Raw genomic sequence first — 26,108 nt, forward strand, 5'->3', positions numbered from 1 at the left:
TGGAGAGGACCGGAAAAACGATGACGTCATGTATATGTACTGCGCAAAAGACAACGGAAACCTATGATTAATATTATAAAAGTGGCCAGTATCTGAGTTTATTTGTGCCTAAAAAATCTTATCTAGAAAAAAATTATCTCACTTAAAAGGGACATCAGTACTGTGCAGATACGGGTCATATAAAGTATAAACTTAATACATCATTTTGTGTAAACGTCAACACTCTATAATCCAGCGTTCTATTTTTAGAGACAAATCTGAAATTTAAATGAATTTATTACAATTTTTCCTTAGTTTAATATTTTTAAAATGACATTGTATGAGTGTGTTGTTACTGTGTGGTTACTGTTAGAGTGATTTAAAAACACTCCTGTCCCACTAGATGTCAGCAAACGCTTTGTTATGCAACCAATAACCCTCAACTTCAACCAAAATGCTGTTTTTTAATTAATTTAATAATCCATTTCCATGATCTAATTTATATTCAATGCCAAAGACATAACGAAATTTATGAGCAAATGTAAAAGTTTATAGCATAAATATTATGGGGGACATGGGGGTTATTATTACCATACTTATTGTGACAACATGCTACTGTTATAGGATTTCTTCTTGAACACATTAGATGTGATTCAAGAATGGCACATCAAACACACCTCTAAGAATATCAGTGTTATACTTTCTTTGAGGTGAGATTGTGGAAAATGATTGACGGTTGGCTAATGACACTCTGAAATGTCCTCGGGTATGTTTCTGGAAGTGATTATAGAGTTGGGTTGTGGACTGGAGTGTTGGTGAAGGGTGGGGGAATCGAGGGATGTGTTTTCCCTTATGAAAGCAGCCCTCAGCGTGCATGTGCTGGCTTGAAAAGTGGATGTGTAGCTCCTGCGGTTGACTGTGTCCCCTGTGTCACTGAAGTTAGGGAGCTGTTGCCAAGAGAAACTGTTTACTGTGGGGATGAAAAGGTGCACGCAAACAAGGTACTCATATGCAGTAGCATCACTCTCTATTGTAGTAATAGTATGGCATGACACATTTAAAACCTTAGTCATACTTTAGGAAAAAAATTGCAGTGAGATTGTGACTGTGATATTAACGTTTATAAATTACATTAGAGAACGGAGAGCATCAATCGTTGTGCTCAGAAATTGAATAGTGAGAGTCAGAGAAGGAGAGAGAAATAAAGAGAGAGGGTGACACTGGAATGTGTCAGTGTTCCTGTAACTGCTTTGCCCCTAAACTGCAGCAAATAAACATTCCACCGCTCATGTGTCAGAGCTGAACACTTGCCCACTGTTGCTGTAAAAACATAGTCAATAATTAAAACCAAAAAATCCAATGCTTTTTTCCTTTGTCTTAAACAAAAATGTTCCCCAGTGGATTGCATTTAGACAATGTACCATTGATATGTTTTTCCCCAGGGCTGGATATGATGGGAGCGTGTTAAGTTGGATAGACTATAATATATCATCACAGCGGTACAGGCGTGAAGGTTGTAAAGCTGCAAGGTCGTCATTTTAACTGTATATATTATTCTACAGAATGTTATGTAAATGCATTTTTTTATTGGAAGTATGTTAATTGACACATGGGATAACAAAAGGAAATGTAATTTTCCGTTTTCTTAAATGTAATACATTTGTAAGTCGCTTTGGATAAATCTGCTAAATGAATAAATGTAAAGCAACTTTTAAGTAATTATGTAGGCAGAGAGTTTCCTTAAAGAAAATTTTTAGGCATATCTGAACCTACAGGAATAAACTTTATGTAGCGGTATATATCTGAACTTTATATCCGCTATCATCTGTTAGCAGAAAATGATATAGCCTGGCTGAAAAAGAGGCCTACTGGAAACAGCCTCAATTGAGTATATCATGAGGTCATGGTGTGTTAGTGTTTGGGGTGGGGGTCGATATTGCCACCTATATCATTACAGCCGTCAGGCCCTATATCGCCCACACACAGTTAAACACTTACACAGATAATATTTATACAGATTTTTCACCCAAACCGACTTTAGTCTGAACGTCTACACTGTGCACTTCACTGGATGATAAGCATCAGCCACAAACATCGGTCTTATGGTTGGTACCCACTCGAATTCCGCAGATACATACTCAGGAAAGAAGTGGCATTCTGAGTGTCAGGGATCCTGTTCGTGCGGTATAGATAATTTTTTATGCACTAAATAATGTTATACTCTCTGTCAATCTAATCTCTCCTGCTCAGTTAAAGATAAATCTAATGTTGTTGTTTTTTCAGAAGTCCTAATTAGATCCATATTAAAGTTGATTTATCAGTTTGTTTGTTTTTTTGTTTTTGTTGCGCCTTGTTAAAACGAACCCAGAGTGTAAAAAGATTACACAGTAGTGCTCATATGGATCAGATCATCTTGTTGACATCATAAATTCAATTTACGAATTCCATTTCAAATATGCATAAGCCACGGGTGTCCAAACTGTGATCCAAGGACTGCTGGTAAATCTGTGAAGGATTCCAAGCAGTTTGCAAGTTTAAAAATACATATCATCTTTGTTCAATATTAAAAGTTTTAAAATACATAAATGAATATATAAGTAAATAAAAACAACAATGATCGTAATTCATATTATCAATTAAAAACCAATTAACAATGAATAAACTCATCATAATGTTTATTTCATGTTTTATTAAATATAAGGTTTAAATTGGTACTTAGGTTTTGTTTGCTTCTACCAGAAATGAGGGCATCTAATGCCGTGTCATGGTTAGCATCACTTCTTCTCTCAGAGCAGTTCCAAGACCCAGTATGAAAGAATGATGGAGATGTTACAAGACCGCAGTCTTTTGTGATGGAAGATGGCAGTTTCTTCGGAGCCACCATCTGCTGAGGGGGTCAGGCAGTATGTAGGGTTCAAATCTCCTGGATTCTGCCTGCTTCCCAGCTGCCATGCCCAGGCACTCCGAAGTCCACACACAACCACACTTACACACCTCGCAATTATCACACACTCTTGCAACACACATATAATCCCAAGCATGCTGCGATGCCGAAAACATTCTCCTCAGAGCTGACACTCAAGAATGCTGGGATTCTTGTCTTGATGTACCAGTGTTTTTTCCTCCTTGGGGTTTGTGCAGAATACACACATTCTGTTGAACCCATGCGCCCACACTGCATCAGCTCTGCATGTGACCACTGTACCACTGTGCTCTATTCAGCATGTCTGCTTACATACCATATTCGTATTTTGGTTCATTAGTAAGACTAAGGTTGGATTTGTTAACAATAGTAAATGCATTAACTAACACAAACTTACAATGAGTTATATAGTTTCAGCATGAATAAATCCTTTTTAAAGCGATAGTTCACTCAAAAATTTAAATTATGTCATTATTTATTCCCCCTCATGTCATTTCCAACCTGAATGACTTTGTTCTACAGAAAACAAAAGAAAATAAATTTGAACAATGCTGGTAAGCGAACAATGGAGGTGCCTTCACTTCTAATGTATGGACGCAAAACCAATGCTTGTCAAAGGCTACCAATATTGTTCAGTGTACCTAAATAGAACCTTACTGTAAAGTGGTAACGGTTCATTTTGCCTTAAGTCCTGACAGATTGTTGATAAAAATGTTCAATCAACATACTTTATTGCCTCATTTGACTGTACTGTTGCCCCTTAAAGTGACTCTTGTCTTTGCTTTTAGTAGCAGTTAAAGCAGCAAGTTCTCAGATGGAAAGTCATCGTTCTGCAACAACATGGGCCAAACTCTTACTCAGTCCAACCCAGTGAGGTTTTGTTTTGGATTTTTATCAAGTGATTCAATTTTTTGCTTTATTATTCTATTAGCTTCAAACTACTGTTGGCTCCCAACATGTAGGTTAAGTTGCTCCTAAAAGCACTTTAAAGACTCTCAAGGGCACTTTTGGAATCAAAACTTTTATTTGCACAGCTTTGGAAAAAGAGCATCGTTTTCCAATTAAGGGAAATGGCAATTCGTAAATGATCTCAATCACGTTGCTAAATAAAGATGTATGGCGTTAATTGGCCTTTGGCTTGTGGTTTTACGTAGTGTCTTAATTCATGACTATCTTATCTTTTCGACTTCCTTCTATAATTCTCCACACTCCTCATCTGTCATGGTCCTTATTGGAGTTGAAAACAACATTATGAATGAATGCTTTTAAAATCTCTAGTGTTTTCACCTCCATGTCTGTTTTCCCAGCCTTCCTCCCTGCTTGCCGCCTGGCAGGCCCGTGTGTCAAAGGTGGTTGCTGTAGAACAGACTGTGGGAACAGCCGGTCAGCCTCGCTTGCCCCCCATTCCCTAACCAGAGGGGCAGCCATCAATCCAAGCCTGCATGAACCCCTCCTCTCTCGCCTTCCAGCTCACACATCTCTGCAACCCACACACTCGCTCCCCAATAATCTGCGGAAGCAATTTCATCTCGACTCGGGTGGCGGCCCATTGTCGCCAACTCCTTCAATCTTTCCTAATTAACTCTCGCTTTGTCCCGCATCCGAGCTTCTGGACTCATCTCTACGACATTCCGATCGGGGCTGGTCTTCACACTCCCAGGCAACCCTCGGACCCTAATCCCACCGCACCCCACTTTTCCAAGTAACTCTTTCCATTTTCCCCCCCAATCTGCCGATCACCTACTTACAGAGTTAGGTAGGGGCATTAACTCCTTGGGTTTTTTGAAAGAAGTGAACGAGGGAGGGGGTAAGGAGGAGATGGCCAGAAAGCGACTCCAACCCAGACAATTAGAACAATGGGCCGGGCCTGTAGGGGGCTAACTCGCAGCGTCACGCCTGGACGGTGGGTATTTTGTCGGTTTAATGAATTGTCCGTCAGTCCCTGGCTGTATCATAGGCCGTGTAGAGAGTGGACAGCAGGGACCCAGACACTAAGTCGGTATTTATTACACTGCCTTTGTCACTAATTGAGCTAATTATCAGTGACTCTTCAGCACTCCCACAATGACAGTGGCTCTCCGCCGCCTCCCTCATCTCACCAATGCCTGGGAATGCAGCCTGACTTTGCTGCTTTATCCTTCATTTTTATCTTTCCCGTCTTACCCCCACTATCTCTTGCTATTTATGGTAAATGTTGCTAATTCTTGTGCTATATTCTTTCACAATGCACATGTATGCACCCAGACATGCTCTGATGATGCTCTTTCATTTCTGAACGCTCAGTTATGTTTGCCTTTCAAGTCTTTTGAACTTTCAGACTATATAATATAGAGATATCAATTAATCAATTCCAAAATAAATGTTTTTTTAATATATGTATTTATATATAAATGCACACATACGTTGTATATAGCCTTTAACAAAAAATGTATTTAAATATAATTTAAACAAATTATATTTTAAATATGTGAAAATATTATGTGAAAATATTACATGTTCCCTTGCATTTTTTTATTTAATCCAAACAAAATTACAGTGTTTTATCAGTAAACATTCCAGATTAGACTTCCTCTCTCTTATTCTCTTTTATGCTGTGTTTCATGGTCGGGATGTAGATATGTTGACTGGCAGCAGCACAGCGATATGCCTCACTGACTGTCAGCGGCCCTATGTTGTGGTGGCTAAATGAAAGCATCGTCCGCCTTCCACCAAACTCTTGTGGTTCTTCCTGGCTTCTCCAACAGGGTGGAGGAAACTCAGTCTGTCATTATTTTTAATACAATTTCTTTATTTGTTCTGATATTAAGTAAATAAAGCAAAGGCTCTGGGGTTATGATAACACACAGATTTAACGCTGTGTTACGCCACTTTCTCAGCGGTTCCTGTGGATTTAGGCCGTATGACTGAACAGAGAAACTGGTGCTCTCAGTGGTGGGGATTTAAAGGAATGGGTGTAATTGCACATTCATACAGTTGATTTTAGTTGAAGTGCTTTACACAAATCATGTTGTGGTTGTGCAGAATGATTGATGGATCACAAGTGAAGCTGTGGAATAGCCTATGGAAAGATAAGCCTGCTGCATATCTAAGACAGTTTCTAAAATGAGTAGTTCTCAGAAAATGAAAATAATGAAAATATAAACTTTATTGTGCTATTGGACTATATGAAAACAACTTTTTCTAAACGGAGTTAAAATATTCAATTTGATCAAAATTGTTTCTATCAAAGCCATCAAACAATAATAAATACTTTTCATTCACAATATAAAGACAGTATTCAGTGCATTTAAAACAAATGTCAAGACACAAGGACAAATTTGACAAATTCATTGTGTCTCTCAGAAACATATGGCCCGTTCTGATTATTTACGTTTTCATTCAGCTGTGGTGTCACAACTGGATGAAATTTCTCCAGATATCTCAGTATTGATAGTGTATTTACCCCATTTCAGATTTCATCATCTCACATTGCAAGTAGCATTAGCATAAATATATAGATCATATCTATTTAGAATATTTACAACATTTTGGTCATGTTAGCTGATATACAAAATACAGTTTTCATAATTGTGGCTCTTCAAAACCATAAATGTGAACCATTTGTCCACTGTAAACTAGGTAGTAGAGCTTTTACAGGATTATCTTTACACACTTTTCCCACTTCTCATTTGTATGTTCTTTTTACAATGTTGTTCACAACTTACGAAGTCTTCCGTTCTCTTTGTAATATTGAACGTCCGTCTATCAGAGCAAAAACAGCAAACGTTTGTCATTAGTGTGCAGTGTACAGTCAATCTCGGGTCAATCTGAATTTTCTCTTCCCAATTCTTTTCCATCAGTACAATAACATGGTATACCACATAATAATAAATGGCATTAAAAATGGCAAGAGACTCAAAGCCATGACGGGAAGCGTGGACGATCCGAATGGGAAATCACGAGAGGTTGGCTGAGTTTGGGATTCCACTACATAGTAATCGGAAAAGGAAGCCCTGTCCCTTGAGAAGCACTTCACACAGTTTTATGTGAGATGAGTAGGACTGCAGCTAAAGAAAACAAAACGCTCAAATATTTTAAAGAACCGCCCTCTTGTTAGAGTTTTGCACTGGTTTATGAGAGGGCATGCTTGTGGTTCCTTGACCACAGGAACATCTGTCAAACTGTGTCCAGTACGGCTGTGTGCACTTGGTCCAATATATAACTTTCTAGTTTCTATGTGCCTCAAAGTATCAGACAAAGTGTAAGAGCTTGTAGAACCTCAAGACTGGTGGTACCCTCATTTCAAAGTATTTTAAGATTTTGTCTACACAAACATTCTGCGCCACTTCATGCATAGTAGTTCACATTTACAGATTGAATCCAAATGCTGCAGTAAAAGTTTGGGAAAATGTCACATGAACAGCCTACCATCAGCTGACAGTTTTACACATGAGCAACGATGTTTGAAGAGGGCTCCTAAAAACTTTTCTCAGTAGTTTACACGTTGATTTACTTGCTTATTCAACAGCTTTGATAACCATTTATAGATAGTTCACTTAAAAAAGAAAATAATCTGTCATTAAGTATGTCTCACCTTTGTTTGGGTATCAACATTCTTCAAAATGTATTTTTTTGTCATCTGCAGAAGAAATAAGTCATACAGGTTTGACATGACATCGAGGTGAGTGAATGATGAAAGAATTTTCATTTTTGGGTGAACTGTTCCTTTAAAGATTGACAGCCTCAGTCCTTATTTCATATAGATTGAAATAGGATAAGGGTGAGTTAATAATAAAATAATTTTATATTTTTATATAAACTATCCCTTTTACACCTGTTCATTCTCTCTTATAAACCCCCAGTCCTTTTTTCTCAGTTTCTTCTCCTCAGAGACACTGATGGACAGTCTGTGTACTGGTGCAATTGAGGCAGCTCACGTGACAACACCAGTGGAAAGTACAATTGCATCTTTCTGTCACCTGCTCCGTTCGAGTCTTGTATCCCCGTCCACAGCAAAGCAGCTCGCATCCGTCCAGTGCAGGAGATGAACTGTTACAGATGCGCCCCGATGTGCCGTGTGTGCCTGTTTTTCCATTATAAGAACAGAAGTTGGGCGACTTTTCAAAGTAGACCAGGTCCCGAACGGAAGGGAGCTTGTGTGCTGGATTTTCTGGCTCCAGGTGGCGGGGGTCGGCTCGATGAGAGGCACGATTGCTGCCTTTGTTGGCGTACACCACTCGGGATGCGCCATCAAAGCGGTCCTTCAGAAAGTCTCCCACCACACGGAAGCTCGGAAGCCTCATCCAGCAGGTTTGCACTGTGCAAGATCCAGACATCCCGTGACATTTGCACTCCTGCTGCATCTCTGATGAAACTGTCTGTGGGGAGAGAAGAGAAAGTGGATGGTACTTTTATGTTTAATACAATAACAACCAGAGCAAAAATGCCAGACTAAGGAAATTCTGCACATTTTTGTAATCTAGATGTGTGTGGTTGCAGGGTTCCTTACTGTTCTCCCTGCCTCGTTGTTGTGCACGTTGGTCAGATAGCGAAGATCTCTGCCCTTCTCGCTGGAATCCACAAACTCTCGTCCAAACATCCTGCCAAATTCCACATTGTCGCTGCAGCCTCCCCAGTGCCAGTCTGGCCCTCCAGGACCTCGGCGCCGGTAGTCACAGGTGCAGGACTCAATTGCCCCCTCTGAGCAGGACCGGGCCACTGCGTGAGTGATGCCTGCACTTGTGATAGCAAACACAAACGCAGTCTCACGGCAACCTAGCAAAACAATAAGCACAATGTTCTTCAATGTAATAACACATGTTTCAAGCATTCTCTCTTTCTATCATGTATGTATAAGATTTGAGGTTGGTTTAAAAATTAAAAAAAAGTTGGTTTAAAAATTACACTCATGATCACTGAAAAATGAGACATTTTCATGTATCCATTTGGTGGACGCTTTGAAGCGACTTACATTGCATTTTACTATACATTTGTTTCTGACTGTGAAATCCCCTGGGATCGAAATCTATGCCCTTTGCATTGATAACACCATGCTCTAACCCCCAAGCCACAGAAAAGGCATGTTTACCTCGATTGACAATTTTGCCAAAGACATTGGGGCTGTGGGTGGTCGGACAATTCCAGCGGCGGTTACGAAACTGCCATTTGCATTCCTTTATAGCTGTATGGAGGCCTGCAGCAATGGCGTGTAGGATGCCAGGGTTTTGCCTGATCAGTTTTCTCTGCCGACGGCTAAGCAGTGCCAAGCTGGGGTCCAGTACCAGCTGCACATTTTTGGAATTGGTGAGATGATTGCCTGAGGATGCCACATTCACAATGCCCCTGGAGCAAAAAAAAGCAAGGAAGACACTCATTAGAAAAAGTCTATGAACCTTTCTCGTCTCCTAAAAGGGATGGTCCAGCTTTAGACACATTCTTTTTTGTTGTGAGAAAACAATAACAGACATTTGAAAATATTCAGAATGAATAACAGTGAAATATATGACCATGATGCTGGAGCACAACAGATGCTGTAAAAACAGTTATCCAAGTTTCTTCTTTTCGTTTCTTTACTGGTGTTAATAACGTATGCTACGTAAAAAGCAATCAGACAAAAACAATGTATTCTACTTATATAAATAAATAGAAGAAGCTGCACAGAACATTTTGTGTATTTTGTTACGCGTATCTTTTCACTTAAACACGTTCACCGTCATTAGCTTTGGCTCATGTCGTGTGTAGGATACACACTTTTAAACAGCTCCGGAGTACTGAGCACATTACATGAATTCAACCCTGAAAACGGCCTGGAAAGGAATTGCTCTTAGCTATAAAATAAATCCGCATTTAATTTATCCCAGATTGGATCAAAAAATCTTGTCCCGGGTTCAAGCCACACTGTCAAAATGACAGAGAGAGAGAGAGTGTGTGTGTGTGTGTGTGTGTGTGTGTGTGTGTGTGTGTGTGTGTGTGTGTGTGTGTGTGTGTGTGTGTGTGTGTGTGTGTGTGTGTGTGTGTGCGTCTGTGTGTGTGTGAGCGAGCAGTAGCTCCGGAGACACAGATTTATGCGATTAGCTTTTTATTTGAGGGCTAATTTAGATTAATTAGGAAAAAATGTTTCACGTTAGATTAATATTTATGCATTTATAAAAAATAAAGTGGAGCGATTGTAATGCAGTTTATCCTTCAACTCGTTTTCATGTTTACCAACACAAAAGATTACCGTTTGTATTTCATTAACCACATAATGGCATTATATAATTTTTGCTTGTCTAAAAATTAAATGAACTGTTAAATAATTAACTGTATAATAATGCAATCTTTTGTGGACAAACAAATATGTGTATGTTTAAATGTAAAAAGGACACTTGTTGGCTAAAATAGGCTAAAACGTATATATGTTATAGTATATAAATAAATTATATACTTAAACATGTGTATAAATGATAGGAGTGATATCTTACCACCACCGGCCGCTGTTGTTTACTGCCCCTGTGCCAGTGAGTGAGGACACCAGCAGAACACATGCCGCTTTAACTGCGATAAGCAACGCGAGTACCCGCATGATATCTAAATGAGAGGTTGTTTTAACAAATTTACATAGTACAAAAACAATCGTTTAATGCATTATAGCAGTTAATATGTATTTAGCTCTCAAACGATCTATGCAGTAGATCAGATCATTTTACATTGTAAAATAATTTTTTAGGTCTACCGATTATTAATAATAAATAAGTCATTTGTGATTTGCAATGGCATAATTAGTCAAAATGTATATTATACATGCCATTTAATTGTTGTATTCAATAATATTTATGTCAAACAGATCTATTTATTTACAATTGACTAAAATATGATTAATTATATTTGTTTTAAATTCTCTAATCGTCTGTAATCTACATGTGAAATCACTAAAAAGAACAAAATATGCAACTAAAATGAGATAAAATCGATCAGAATCAGATCCACTTACCACTCCACATTCCAGTGCTCCTGACCACCAGTACAGGATAATGTTTCTTGAGAAATTTTGAGAAATATTGGTTTGTATCTTGATAGAAGAGACTTGCCCGAATGCTCTCGGTCACAGCAAAGGTCCTGAATGGGATGCAACTGCTGCTGCAGCTCTTACAGTCTGTGTCTTAGTGATGCTCTGCTTAGAGCACTATGCGCGTGGGACAGTCCCGTAGATCTGATCCCCTCGGAGACTGATAGGCGACACATTGTTCACTTATTGAACGCTACAAGATGAATAAAAAAGGGATTTGCTGCTCTCATCTCCCTCTGTTTTTTTCCTCTCTCCTTTGGAGTGGAACTGAATGGAAGGATAGCTTAATTCTTCTCATTGGTCACAATGAATACAAGGCAAAACCCGACATAAAGGACAGGAGATGAAGAAAAGATCCGTAATACGCGCTATATCATTTTGTAATCCTCGTCTAGAGATTCCACAGACACATTCAACCGAAATCGTAATAAAATGCAGACCTTTTGCTATGCGTCTTCCATATGCAGCTGAGCAGAATTTATTCCCTCTCATTGCAGTGGGTGTGTTTGTACGGACGCTGCATGCCTCTCCTGTGCCTTCTGCGATCTGCGTGGATGGTGTCACGACAGTTACAGTAAAGGAGAATATAAAACATATAATCTGGCCTTTTTACACGCACAACTGCGTCTCCTCCCTCTCGCGCGTAAAAAAATGTCTACAAGGATGTCCATTTGCTCCGCGCTCACTCCTTTTTCACACTTAGAATAAAGTACATCAGTTTATTCACATGTAGTCGTGGCTGAAATATTCCTAGTGTTATTTTGACAAACAAAGAGAATACTAAAGTCATTTATGGCGGTTTTAGTTTGTCTTCTTAAATGTTGCCCACATTCGTCACATGCCATATAACACATTCAGACAGACGAAGAACGAATAAATAAACACGAACAATTGTAATGATAAATAACTCAATAAATGTAGACGGATATGTGATATCAAAATAAGAAAAAGTTCAGATAAAACTGTTCACCATCTGGACTGCAGACCTCCCTTGAACGCATATGGTCAGTAAAGCCATGGCACGAATAAGATTATATTTTCTTGTCAGGTTTTAACTGTATAGCCACATTTGTTGCCTTGTTTGCACTAAGAATTATGCGCAATAGCCAACTATTAAAAACGCATTTATGTGGCGCAACGCATATTTAGGGCGCGATGAAAGAATTACGCATTCGCGTAGAGAAGAAAGGGGGGCACTTATTCTGATGATTTGAAGCAAATGGCTAACTGAAGGAAGTGTGCTTTTGTTAGTGATATTTAAGGAAGGCTGCTTTGCTGGGCTTAGCCTGATCTTATACTCTTGAAGGATCTTAAACAGGTTTTCCTGAAACACTCATGCGATGCGGTGCAGATTAGCTGAAATCCGGTTAAAGGGACGCCTTTTATATACAAATCAACTTCAAATCACTTTTTAAGCCACTTAGATATACACACCACGGTAAAATGCTAATGCACTTTTCGTTGCCAGAGCTTAGGGAAAGGAATAGAGGCGATAAGCTCCGATACAAGAATTGATCTTCGAGAATAGAGGTGATTAGCCCAAAACCAAGACTTGTTGTCAGTATTTTGTGGCAAGAATGGTTAAGGGTGGATTTAACTCAATTTCATGACATTAATCCAACTAGTCTCGGGTAATTCTACTACTGTTAATGATCATATTGATAAAGATAAGACGCAAGATGTTCCTATAGGGGCAGTCAAAGAATGTCGTACACCTGCTGCGCATAGTGCATAACTGACCAGTGGTATCCTGACCACCAGCAAGATAATCCCTTAATCTTGTAAACTGCATCAAATATTCTGGTTTATTCATACATTCAGCAAGTGTTCGGAGAACAAAGTTCGAATATCTTGTCACATCATGTCTTTTGGGGAAACCTAATAGGCCTACAGCCGCGAGAAAGAATATTTTATACGAAAACACGGACAGCTTGTCTATTGAACAAACTTATTATGTGCATTATGCATAGTCTACAATTTGTTGGCCCGCGATGTAATTGCGTATCAATTTCAACGTTGCGCGGTTTTCACAGAAAATGAGCTTTGACAAAAGCCCCTCAATCATGGTCACTTATCAGACTAATTATACGCAAAAACAGACGCGTGTAGACAAACAAACGAAATAAGTCCAGTTTTCAGCTCTAGGCTATTTCCATCCGGCTGAAAGCAACAGTGCTCTAAAGCATTCTTATTAAGAGTGTCGAGGAAAATGATGAATGTTAGCCTAATTAAAATAAAACGTCACCATAGCTGCGTGGATGAACTGTTGAACTGATTTGAATGGGAGGATGGGCGAACACATGAACGCGCACACGCATATTTTATTGTTCAAGAAGATGCGCACGCCTGCCTGCTGCTGCCCTGTTTATTGTAGCCTATGTGCATGTTTTTGACTTAAGTTTAAAGTTAAAAAAAAGATATACAAGAGCAAAATGTCCCATCAGTTGCGCAGTGCATGAGATAGGTATTTTTCTGTTGAAAGTGGAAAGAATCGATTTAGTCGAAAAATAAATCCAAAACAAGACATGCAAAAAAAAACACAAATTGCAGATGCTAATATTTAACAAATGGCAAACAACAACGCAGTACGCCTAATACAGATAGTTGCAGCACACGGTGTATTGCGCAATAGTAGACTATATTGTACCAATAATGTAATAATTTCACAGTACAGCACTTGTACTTGTGGTTTAATACATTTCTTTATTTTAAATATAGTCAAGGTCATTCTGTCAAATACTCTAAAGTTGGCTTTATTGGTTCACTGTTTATAGCCTGATAGTTTGTGCATAGCGAATTTATGAAGCCGATTCAGCATGAACAATATCGGTGCGCCGACGATCACATGCAATTTCTGGAATTTGGATATGCGAAAGTTTGACAGGTCTTTTTCTATCTTGTTTAAAAACAAGCGCCCATAGGCGGCGTTTGCCCACCCTAACTGCGCCCCCTCCTCCTTAGTGACATGCTGCTCCCGTCCCAAACTTCATCAAATGCTGCTTGCTAACTCTCCCAGCTCCTCACAGAAACAATTGAATTCATCCGTACCTAACAGTTCGTGAAGAGATCAAACAGGTGTTTTAATGTCCCGTCGAGAAAGGCTTTCCACGAAATGGAGTTATCCCATAGACAGTGTTTGGGACGAGTCCTGATTTTGACCGCTGCGCTTCTGTCACCTGCGTTCACGTAAGTAGAAAGGTATAAGCGTTTTATGTCTGCTGGTGCCTTCTCAGACACTTAACTTTTTCATATAAAATGCAGTTATGTTAATGCATTATCAATTTTTACTCGATAATGATTAAAAAGGTGTTTAATATGTGCAAATCCAAGGTAGCATGCAAAGTTGTCACGCGACGCACACTATAAATATATGATTATGTTATTGCAATTTAGATTTTTTACATTAACATATCTATTAATCGTACTATAGCCTACTTACATTTACAATTGCTAGCAAATACATACTCTACAATAAGACTCGAGCTCTACAAAAAAAGCAGTTATGTGTCAGAATGGTTGGTAATGAATGTTCTTTCACATTTCTGAATACTGAGACCGTCTATGGATACAATTTTTAATAACAACAGTATGTTATGCTTTGGATATAATATTTCCCAGACATCTTTTCCACACTCATTTTCTCATCAGATTATTATCAGGCATGCCAAGACACTGATAGGAAACAGAGCTTTTGAATATTCATGGTTGGCTTATTTATGTCTCCTGCAAGGTCACAGCCTTGTTGGGCACCTGAGTGTTTTAATGACACATTACACGCATATATTAAAAATTATATAACTTTGGAACGATTGGAATTTGTCACGTTTTTGCTGTAGTTAAAATGTTTTATTTATTTTAATAAAAGTGCATGTTAAAACGTGTGTGCAGTAAGCCAGAAGGGGTAATATTATTTCAATATGAAACTACAATACATCATTGATAAATGTACTGGAATAAGAATTTGTCACTCATCACCATGCCAGAAAGAAGATATTTTTCACATGGACATCTTTTAAACAAGACCACATGAGATGGGGTCACAGCAGCCTTTTACAATATTAACTTCATGCAGTGTTGCTTCATAATGATATGATTGCTATAAAGTTAATTATCTTTTTTATCAGGGTCCTGGGCAGTGACATCCTCGGCCTGAAGGTGGCAGGAGAGCCAGAGCTTACCCCCAATGCAGTGTGTTTGCGACTGGCAGGCCTGACCAAAAAACAAATGCGTCTGTGTGTGCGCAGCCCTGATGTCACAGCCTCTGCTCTGCAGGGCATTCAGGTTGCTATTCACGAATGCCAGCACCAGCTCAGAGACCAGCGCTGGAACTGCTCCTCTCTGGAGAACCATGGCAAGTTGCCCCATCAGAGTGCCATTCTCAACAGGGGTGAGTAGATGGCAAAGGGGCATGGGAAGTGCTGAAGTTGTCGAGGGCCAATGTAGTCATAATCCGGGCATTGAAATGCTACCCAGAGTATGCATTGGCCAAAGAAAGAAAATATCATGATTGGGTCATTGTTTAATGTAATGGAGCCATTTCGTTTCCACTAAGGAAAACATATTTATATTAAATGAGATTTGTGATAAAGATAAAACTTTGTTTTTATAGAAAACTGTTTATTTTATTGACAGCATTTTTGCGGTGTTAACACAATGATATTCTCTTTCGTCCAGGGTTCAGAGAGAGCGCCTTCTCGCTTTCTCTGCTCGCTGCAGGTGTAGTGCACTCTGTGGCTTCGGCTTGCAGCATGGGTAAATTGCGTGGGTGTGGCTGCGAGATGAAGCGACGCCTAGACGATGACAAAATCCGTCTCAAGTTAACCCAGCTCCAGCTTCAGACTTTTCAGAAGAGCGGGATGAACGTAGCAGGTGCAGGAGAGAATTCACTCCGCAGTGGACTTCCAGCCAGTTTAGGCTCCTCCCACCCTGTCAATCTTCTCAAACCCTTATCGGATGAAGTGTCAACACTGCAGGACACCTGGGAGTGGGGAGGCTGTAGTCATGATGTACGTTTTGGTGTACGGTTTTCAAGGGACTGGTTGGATTCCAGAGGGTCTCCACGTGATATACACGCACGTATGCGGATCCACAATAATAGAGTTGGCAGACAGGTACTTGTGTTTAAACAGTCTTTTAGAAAAAATTACGCCCTCACGCAATAATCATTTGAACAGATTAAAAAATAATTTACTTAGAACTGAATTTGACTGCAGTGGTATGCACCCTATGATATTCCCATCTTCTTATAGGCTCTGGAACATGGAATGTTCACCCAAAATTCTTTCCTCATTTGTTCACCCTCGTGTTGTTCAGACCTGTGTATGACTCTTTCTTCTGTGGAACAAAATATATTTTGAGAAATAAATTCACCGGGGCTCAGTTTACAAAATATCTTCTTTTGTGTTCTACAGAATAAAGAAATAGTCTGCAGGTTTGGAAGGAAATGAGGGTCAGTAAATGATTAAAGAATTTAAAGAACTACTGCTTCAAGCATGAAAAAATTATTTGACTTTATATAAGCATTGTACAGATGGATAATTTATCCATGAATAACTTTTATCAGACAGATTCTTTCATCTTTTCATAATGGTTTTCTCCTTAACAGGTAGTAAATGACAACATGAGAAGAAAGTGCAAGTGTCATGGCACATCCGGCAGCTGCCAGTTCAAGACCTGCTGGTATGTCTCTCCTGAATTTCGGCTTGTGGGATCACTTTTGCGAGAAAAATTCCAAACTGCCATTTTCATAAACTCGCAGAACAAGAACAACGGTGTATTCAACTCTCGTGTTGCGGAGTCCACCGGCTCGGAGCAGGTCAGAAGCCAGCGGCGAAGCATGTCGCGTGAGTTGGTCTACTTCGAGAAGTCCCCTGACTTCTGCGATCGTGAGCCGGCGGTGGATTCGCTGGGCACACAGGGGCGAATTTGTAACAAAAGCAGCCCCAGCATGGACGGCTGCGGGTCTCTATGCTGCGGCCGTGGACACAACATCCTCAAACAGGCACGCAGTGAACGATGTAACTGTCGCTTCCATTGGTGCTGCTACGTGCTTTGTGATGAGTGCAGGGTCACAGAGTGGGTTAATGTGTGCAAATGAACATCACTTATGTCCAAAGCCCTTATTGGAACAAGAATCTATACACTGTCACACTAAATGTGACCGCCTGTGTGTTATATTTTCTCTCCTTCCTTTAACCTCCACCATCTGGGATCGATTTGTGTTGTGTTGCTGTTGTTATTCTCGAAATGCCAAGTCAGGGATTGAAGGAGGTGACTCATGTCATTTGTTTTCTCTCTCTCTTTGGAATCTTCAGGCGCTAGAACCAAGCAAATGCCCCAAACGTCATCTGCACTTCTCAAAATACAGCAGGAGAAAATTATTCAGGCAAATAATGTACATTTATAGAAATTACTACGGTCTACCTTTTTACATTTTGAAAAGTGCACTTAATGTATATTCCTTGCCTTGGCAAAATAAATTTATGTCGTATTTGTTTTGGATGATAAAACAGCAGTTTAGTTGGACTGAGATTTCCAACACGCTGCATCTCTCAAAAATCTTTACCCACGTAGATCACAAAGTATCAATGAGAAGTGGTGGTAACATCTCAATGCTTTTTAGGAGTCTTGGGACAAGGAATGTGCCTTGCTCAGTGCTCCGATTTGGGTTGGATTTTATGAAAACCAGGAAAATTGAGAAGTTGATATGCTGCATAACCCCATCCTAACCCTTACAGAGGCTGACCAATCACAGCAGAGAGACTTGAGAACACTTGTGCCTCCTGCAGATTTGTGCAGCTGATTGGAAACAGTCACATCTCATCTCATAGAGTAACTGGTGAACAATATCGGATGCCAGATGCCTTTGATGCGATGATGGAAGACATATTCTCAAGTCCGTTTAATTGTATTTAAACAGCTGCCATCGTAGCTACAATCATATTCATCAAACTGCTGTTTACGATTTTTAACCTTTTATCGTTTTGTGCAGCCAATGCTTAGGAAATCAAATGAATTATAAAGATAAATGAACTTACAAGTATGACCTTTTTGGAGATTGTAGAGAATGTATCATTGTAATATGTTGTACAATGTATAAAGCCTTAATTTTTTGTAAAATATATCTTGCTTGGTTTATTATCTGTATAATTAAACTGGCTTTAGAACCAGGAAAGACCTTCTAGAATTGAGCGAGACCATAGATTGGGGTATTAGATATAATTCCTCTCTTCTGGAGGATTCTGACCTCTCATTATGGCCAAGAGGGATAAGGGCTTTCTTTAAGAGTTTTATAAAGCAGATTGAGTCAGGAACCTGTCTTGAAGGGATCAGCTGTCCAAAGTTGACAGCCTGTTGAGACTGCACCATGTGGTGCAGAGGTCTGTTTGTCCTTGTCTGTGACTTAACTCAACACAGACATGGTGTTCTGATGTCTAAGTTGTGTCTGAGTGCTTCAAGAGGGTTGACTAAAAGAACATCTTAGAGATAAACATGAGTTTTATTCACAAATGAAGATTTTCTATGTCGGCAAACTCAGAGTGAGTGAAAGAGTGGTGTGGAATGATAACTTCTGGTTTGCACTTCTTTATCATTTCACCCTGGAGCCGCTGCAAAAGAGAATTTCCTGTCACTGTTTTCCCATGTGTGACACAGAAATTGGACAGGCAAATCCCCCCCATAACAAAATGCACTGCAGCCAATCACACAAAGAAACACACTGACAGCATCAGGAGTAATGACAACCAGATACCACCACTGTTAAGAGAGAAGGGCACAGATGGCGGGTCATAAGAAAGATATCCTTAGATATTTAGGTTAGCTACCATACACTGTGAAGAGGCAGGCAAACTGTCCGGCAGATCGACAGACAGAAATATAGATATACATGTAAATATGTATACACTGCTCATGCATCAAAAGTTTAAAGTGCTGGAAACATCTGCTTCTGGGCTGCCTGTCCAGCTTCCCCTTCCATTTTTGATGTGGCATGGAGACCGAAAGAGAAAGGGAAAGAGGCAGCTACCCAGAACATCAAAGCCCTTGCCTAAATGTGCAAGCCCTCATTAGTTCTGCAAGCCTAACCAAGCCGACTTATGATTGTGTTTGCTGGGGTTCACTTTGGCAAACACTTCAGAGGAGAGGCTCCTTTAAATTATAACTCCCACCCCCCAGCCCAGCTCTCCTGCTTCCACTTCTACCCACTGTAGTCTCCTCTGCCCACCCCATAACCCTCAAACTCCCAATGCACACAAACACAGCGTTCCCCCCATACACCACTCCACCCTATAATCTGGTCTCCAGCTGCAAGCATCTGCTCGGCTTCCTCTCTCGTTTCCTAACCGCTGAATTGATAAACACATCCATCATAAACCCACTGACATACGGTGGATTGTGTGAAGTGACATGGGGACAGATATTTTTTTAATATGGTTCTGGCAGGCAATGTTTGTCTAGCATATTTATAGTGAAACACAATAGGCTACTTTTTAAATAAATCAAATGTGAGACATTATTTACAAGTGTTTTGATAATGACTGGCTTCTCATTGTGATACTGTATTTTTTATATAATGATATGTTAATCGTATGTTGTAGCCTAACTATTAAACCTATTTTTATAAACTGTATGTTTATAATCTCATTATCATGTGACGTTTTTACCACACGAGTTGTCTTTACGGAAGGAATGTTGTGCATCTTTTTCTTCACTGCTGATCATTTGGCACAGCACTACCAAATTCATTATTTTGGCAGACTGGAGAAATCGGCTATTTGCTGCCAACTTCTGTAATTTGGCAGCATCTAGCAAGTTACTTATTCATTAGGTTCAGTCACAGCTGAATAATTCATCACAATATGTAAATGTCCTTCCAACATTTGCACGAATAGATTATTTAGTTATCACCAAATGGTACTAAACTTCACCTACAATATTATTAAAACCCGTTTTTTTACTTGAAGCAAGTAGTTAAACTAGTGACGCACTTTGTAGTGTCCTTAGTTGTATATCTACCTTGCATCCTCATTTGGACCACCATGTGTCCTTCTGCAGTTGTTTGTAGATCGAGCATGCGCTTAATATCGCGAGATGATACAGGCATCGCGCTGCTGTTATCGCGACAGTGGAGCGGAGTGACTTGCTTGAAATTATCCGGTGTCGGCGCCTGAGGTGAGTAGGGATGTTGCAAGAAAAAGACCATTTCGCCTTAAATGCATCAGTCATTTCTGAAGTAATAATGTCGATAACATACTATTTATATTACAGTGCCGTTATTTATAAACTGTCTATATTTCGGACTGTTGTAGTGTCTTTATTTCGTGACAAGAATAGATATGGCACGCATGGTGTTTTATTGTATTAACTGTAAGTGTGGAGTTCAGTTTTAATGTATGATAAACGGGACCCAAGCATCTCTTACATCAGCATCCCAACGTGTAGGCTGACAGCCAGATATCAGATCTTTATCCAGGATGTCTGATTTGGAAGCATTGGTTGCGTTTACCAATGTGTTCACATGAAAAGCTGATCACATAAAGGCTGCAGTATTTTTTTACATTTATGATACAGGTCCTATTTTCAAGTCCTAGATATTCTGGCATTTACTTGAAAAGTCAATTTATGGTGCTGATGGTGGACGATTTTACTGAAAGAGTCACACCTTGTAACCCCAATAATGTAAATTAGCACCATTGCATTCAAGCAATACTAATACATATTAAGCACATACATCATTAGACTATGGGGTTGTGGCCTTTTGACAATTTTTCTGGTGGATTAGTTTAGATATATTTGCCTGACTCTGTGGTTTCAATGTTCTATACATGTTTATTTAATAAGCGCATGGTATGGTCTTGAGTCATCTGCCATGAATTTGCAGATTAGTGCTCCGCCTCTCACAATAAAGATGGATTTAGAAGACAGACCTACACTAACATTGACGTGACATCGTTGTCTTACTGAAGAACTCTGTATAGACTTTATTAGGGATGCACGATAAATTATCGGACACATCTGTTTAATAAACTTTTAGGCCTATGTATTATAGCCGATAAATCATAAATCATTTCCTCTGGTTAAACTTCTTCAGCTGCAAGCTGCTCACATTTATAATCCAGTACACTACTTTCTTTCTGTCGTGATCATTCACTTACTGCTATTAACAAAATATTGTTTATGTAGGTACAGTATTTATGAATGTGCAATATATAGGAACATATAGCATATTTTTTGAATCAGACTGCTGTCTGAATGCTTTCTACTTGAGACTGTGGCTCTGGAAGAACATCTATAATTAGTTTTTTTAATAAAAATGATTACGGAAAACTTGAAGCATTAACTAGTGTAATGTTAGCTTGGTACATCATTTTCAGGGGAAAAAAGAGAACTAATGGTTATCTTGTTTTCTGCAGTCAATGTTTTCAAATAAAAGCAGTTGTCCACATTTTGCCTTTTGTTTCAATCTTAGGAACTTAATATTAATATTTAGATACTGTATATCGGCCAATATATTGGTTATCGGCTTCCAATATAAATTAATTATCGGTTTTCAGACAAAATTTACATATCAGTGCATCCCTAGTGTTTATGTTTCTTGGTTTGGTTTTAAAGAACAACGGGACTTAATTGTGAGCTCTTATAACTGCAATATTTCTCCAAATGTATGCAGTCGTGTTTTCTTTTTTAATGTGAGTAAGTAACGTATTCGTGTAAATATTATGCATGTTAATAAAATGTGACTGCATTAACTGAACTACAATAGACTTTAAACTGCTTGTTCTGTAGATACATAGCTCTCAATAACTTCAAATGATTCAAGCAAACTCTAACTGACCCTAGATTTTTTATGTTGGAAAAGGCTAACCAGCCACCATGGGAAACATTTTTGGCAACCTTTTGAAGAGCCTCATTGGGAAAAAGGAGATGCGGATTTTGATGGTGGGTCTGGACGCAGCTGGGAAGACCACAATCCTGTACAAACTGAAGCTGGGAGAGATAGTGACTACCATTCCTACCATTGGTGCAGCATTTTTCAGACTTAAAATGTTAAATCACATTTAAATTTAATCATTTGGCAAATGCTGTTATCCAAGCGATGTACATGTTAAAAGGTCTTTTAATTTTTGCATTTCAACATGTAATTTTTCTTGTTTCCTAGGTTTTAATGTGGAGACTGTTGAGTACAAGAATATTAGTTTTACAGTGTGGGATGTTGGCGGCCAGGACAAAATCCGGCCTTTGTGGCGTCACTACTTCCAGAACACTCAAGGTGAGAAAGTGACTTACAAGCAAACAAGGCTGTCAAATCAAGATTATTATAGCACTCTCCTATAATCTCAGTTCAGTAAAATGTATTATATTCTATAATATCGAATAGAATAGCCAACAAAACGAGCACTTTACACACATGATCATCAGACACAGAAAATGAATACAGCACTTCTCGAATTCATTCATATGTGTGACATGATCTTGATATAAATACATCAACACAGAAAAGTAAACTGAGCTTGTCAAGGGTCTTTTTCCATTTTGGCCTTCATATTAATATTCCGATCTCATATTGGTGACAGCATGGGTCTGTATTGAGACCCTGTTATTAATTACCGCCTCACCATAGCCGCATTTCACCCACATATTTTCTCATGTGTGTCGAAGGTCTGATATTCGTGGTTGACAGCAATGACCGTGAGCGAGTGAATGAAGCCAGAGAAGAGCTGATGAGGATGTTGGCAGAGGATGAACTGAGAGATGCTGTACTCCTCGTCTTTGCCAACAAGCAGGCAAGTTACGGTCACCAGTGTCCAGCAGCTTTGCTTTTCAAATCAGAAATGATTCATCGATGTTTGCAATGCATTTGCCATCCATCACTTTAGTTTCCAGAGAATTCCTATGTGTATCGGTTTCTGGTTCGAACTGTTGGTTTTAATTGCTTCTTATTCATTTCTTATTAATTCCTCTGGCCTTTCTGCAATATTCTAACGTAATATTCAGTACAGAAGGTGTGTTTGAAGAAGGTCACATGATGCTGAGGAGTTATCTGAGTTCAGCAAGGCGACAGCTTCAAGGTAGAAAATGTTCCTCTGTCTGGTAGTGCGAGTTTGCATGTGTCTACCGCGCCTTCCAGATGGCTATTTTTGGGTAGGATTTGATCACTGATGATTCGGAGAACCTGTTGCCGGCAGCAGTGGTGGTTGAGGTCTGTGGCCAGGAGCCGAGTACCAATGATGTACAGGGCAGCTTTTACCACTCGCTAGAGGGCTTTCCGATCTGATGATGTGCAGATGTCACATCGTACTGTGATGCTGCGGGTCATGATGCTCTCAACCGCTGCATCTGTAAAATATCTTAAGCTTTGGAATAGGAGAGATCTTTTTAGCTTGTGTCTTAGGTCACAGAGATTGTTGTGTACTGGCTGGGTAATCATAACATGCAGCGGTTATGTACACCACGGTTTTTATGTTGGTGGAAAGAAATTTGATAGAAGATTAGTGGGCAAAATATGTCAAACAACAAAACAGTTATAGACCACACTCCCTAATAAATAATGAAATGAAACAAAGACAGAAATCCTAGTGTGGATTTTCTACAATATATGGTTGTTTATATTTCTGTATCGTTCTCCAGGATCTGCCAAATGCCATGAATGCTGCAGAAATAACAGATAAGCTTGGTCTCCACTCCCTGCGCCACCGCAACTGGTATATCCAGGCAACCTGTGCCACCAGTGGAGATGGTCTGTATGAAGGCCTGGACTGGCTGGCTAACCAGCTCAAGAACAAGAAATGAAGCAGACCTGATCCACACGGAACTGGTGGGAGAAGAGTCACCTGAGTGGCAGCTCATCAGGGAGCATCAGTGGTTTCAAAGTTTCTTTCATTCTGTTTACAAGTTGAGACCAATGGGAGCCATGTCATGTCAGATAACCGAACAATCCTTCAGTGTATATCACAGGCAGTTTCTGCCAATCTCACATTAATCTTGAGTGCCTGTACAGTAGTATTGCATATGTCATATCTTCGAAGAGTATTGAGTTTGATCAAATTTATAAAAGAGAGATATAGCTGTATGATTATTTCCGGAAAAACACAAGTAGCTAGAGAAGGGACTAGTGGGGAGAGTGAGATGGAACTACAGCACGAGCAAGCAACATCATCACATTAATCACACAACACCCTTTGTGTTTTGCACATTATGCACGTACATGCCGATTGCCAACAACACAGATGTATGGCTTAGTTTGACTTACCATGTGCAGTTAATGTCCGGCATCCTTTAACACTGGGACCGCGCCATCTATCAGTTTTAAACGATCTCCAAATCCAGCATCACATCCACCGTTTGTATAACATCCATCACTGAAATCCCGTGAACAAAGAGACAGACCTAAACTTAAATTAATAAATTGATAATCTTGATGGTAAGCGGGTCTCGCTCGTTGGTTGGCTCGAGGGTGGGCTCCTTCTTTCTTTTGCCTTGCCGTGCTTTTCCTGGGAGGATGGCCAATAAAAGGAATGGGATCCCTATGATGACACAGGGATCCAGAATTATAAAAAAACTTTCTGAAACAAGTTGGAGTGCTGGGGGAATGTATCAAGTACAGAAATGCTACTTCATTCGTCCAACTCGTTTTTTGACAAGTTGACCGTGTTAAGCATGAGAAGCCAGCACGTTTAACAGTGTAAAGATGTCAGAATGCATGACATAGCATGATACCCTTTTGAGCTTTTATTTGTATTAGAATAGGTTGTGTGCAGTCACATGTTTTTTATGTCGCGCAAGGGGCAGTTGGAGGGCAGCAAGTGATTTTGCACGTTATGTGGTTTCTTTACAACGAACTTTAATGAGTAACAAGCTTAACATGAGACTATTCTTATTCCTGGAATAAGTTCATTTAAGAGTAGCTAGTGTTTATTACAATTAAGATTTAATAGAAATTTGTTTTTAAGTGGTCATTGGTTCGGTACATAAAGCTGTTTCATTATAATGGACTTATATAGGCGAGATTTATCACTTTATCCGTTTAATCAGAATTCGATCTTTGCAGCGCCATGACAAGGTTCTTGAGCAGTAAACATCTGCTCACCTTGTCGTTGTTCAGGTACGTTAAAACTTGTTTGGCTTTTAGAAAGTTATCCGGCTCAGCTTATCCCAACCACAGATTCAGGTTTACAAGCCACTTTAACTCCGTTTTTCATTCAGTCAACACTCGCATTTACCCTCTTCAAGAACATCAACTTTAGCTGCACAATTAAATCCCCTTTCATTTTTTGATCGATTTGAACAGTCAAAAACGATACAAAACACCGGTATTTTGAGTTTGTTATTGTGAATTGCTATGGAGAAAATCACTCCTTGCCCTCCATCAGCACTTCGCGCAGTGCCATGACGTCATGTGCACACGACCTATAAAGAAGTAACTCTTAAATGCAGGTCATTTAAATTATATTAAAAAACGAATTGCTTTGAAACCTGTTGACTCAGTTTCAAAGATTTCAAACAAATTAAAGCTAGAAATATTCAACACGTTGTTTTTGCTACAGTGTTGTTGTTTTTGCTACTGAAAATCTAAATACATTGTTATTTATAGCCAGACATTTGTCATTTATTGCCAGACGTAAAGACTGTCCGTGTTACAGAATGGTGATGATGCTTTTTGGGCATGTATACACACATAACCAATGTCTCTGCACAGGCTGCAAAGCAAGCTTTGTTTAGTTCTGTTTGTAAATAGATTAAGGAACTGTTTCTTGTAATCCTCTCGTCACTGCTTGATAAAATAGCACATTGATCCATGTACACAAACTTTGGTGCAGATATTATTACCCCAACAGCTGTTGTGGTGGTTCTGTTCTATAGATTAATGCATTTGTAATGTCTAAGATATTTGCTGCTTGTGCATGCTGTCTGTCTTGAGTGTAGACCTGTTTGCATCGAATGTGTATTTTTTACATTGTGTTTGTGTAGGTGATAAAGTTCTAGCCCTGTTACCGGTGTAGCTAAATGTAATAGGTTGTACTCAGTACATTAAAGTCCATACATTGCTGAGTGTCACAGACTCCCTCTAAAGCCTGTGGACCTGGTGCTACTTATAGATTAGAATATTACTGGTTATGTGTGTATGCTTATGAATGATTGTGTTTGTATATTTAACACTTAATAAAGTATGCAGTTAGATAACTC

General features: G+C 39.3%; 3 protein-coding genes across 4 annotated transcripts; 2 read left to right on the top strand and 1 right to left on the bottom strand.

The window, feature by feature from the left end:
• Positions 1-7,767: 7,767 nt before the first annotated feature.
• Positions 7,768-10,445, bottom strand: wnt1 (wingless-type MMTV integration site family, member 1; the record flags this gene model as incomplete). Its single annotated transcript, XM_079479084.1, has 4 exons — positions 7,768-8,259; positions 8,391-8,656; positions 8,970-9,223; positions 10,345-10,445. The coding sequence occupies 4 exons, from the start codon at positions 10,443-10,445 to the stop codon at positions 7,768-7,770; spliced, it is 1,113 nt and encodes a 370-aa protein (XP_079335210.1).
• A 3,550-nt stretch (positions 10,446-13,995) lies between these two features.
• Positions 13,996-17,025, top strand: wnt10b (wingless-type MMTV integration site family, member 10b; the record flags this gene model as incomplete). Its single annotated transcript, XM_079478002.1, has 4 exons — positions 13,996-14,114; positions 15,053-15,315; positions 15,603-16,039; positions 16,534-17,025. The coding sequence occupies exons 1-4, from the start codon at positions 14,041-14,043 to the stop codon at positions 17,023-17,025; spliced, it is 1,266 nt and encodes a 421-aa protein (XP_079334128.1). The 5' UTR covers positions 13,996-14,040.
• Positions 17,026-21,794: 4,769 nt separating this feature from the next.
• Positions 21,795-26,108, top strand: arf3a (ADP-ribosylation factor 3a; the record flags this gene model as incomplete). Of its 2 annotated transcripts, XM_079478709.1 has the most annotated exons (4): positions 21,795-21,945; positions 22,084-22,194; positions 22,584-22,708; positions 23,553-26,108. In XM_079478709.1, 4 exons carry the CDS (start codon positions 21,798-21,800, stop codon positions 23,712-23,714), a joined length of 546 nt encoding a protein of 181 aa, XP_079334835.1. The 2 variants fall into 2 exon arrangements, with proteins under 2 accessions (XP_079334835.1, XP_079334834.1); XM_079478708.1 differs by lacking the exon at positions 22,084-22,194 and having other exon boundaries at positions 21,798-21,945; positions 23,553-23,714.

Source organism: Barbatula barbatula (genome assembly GCF_947034865.1).
Source record: "Barbatula barbatula genome assembly, chromosome: 17".
Lineage (NCBI taxonomy): Eukaryota > Metazoa > Chordata > Actinopteri > Cypriniformes > Nemacheilidae > Barbatula > Barbatula barbatula.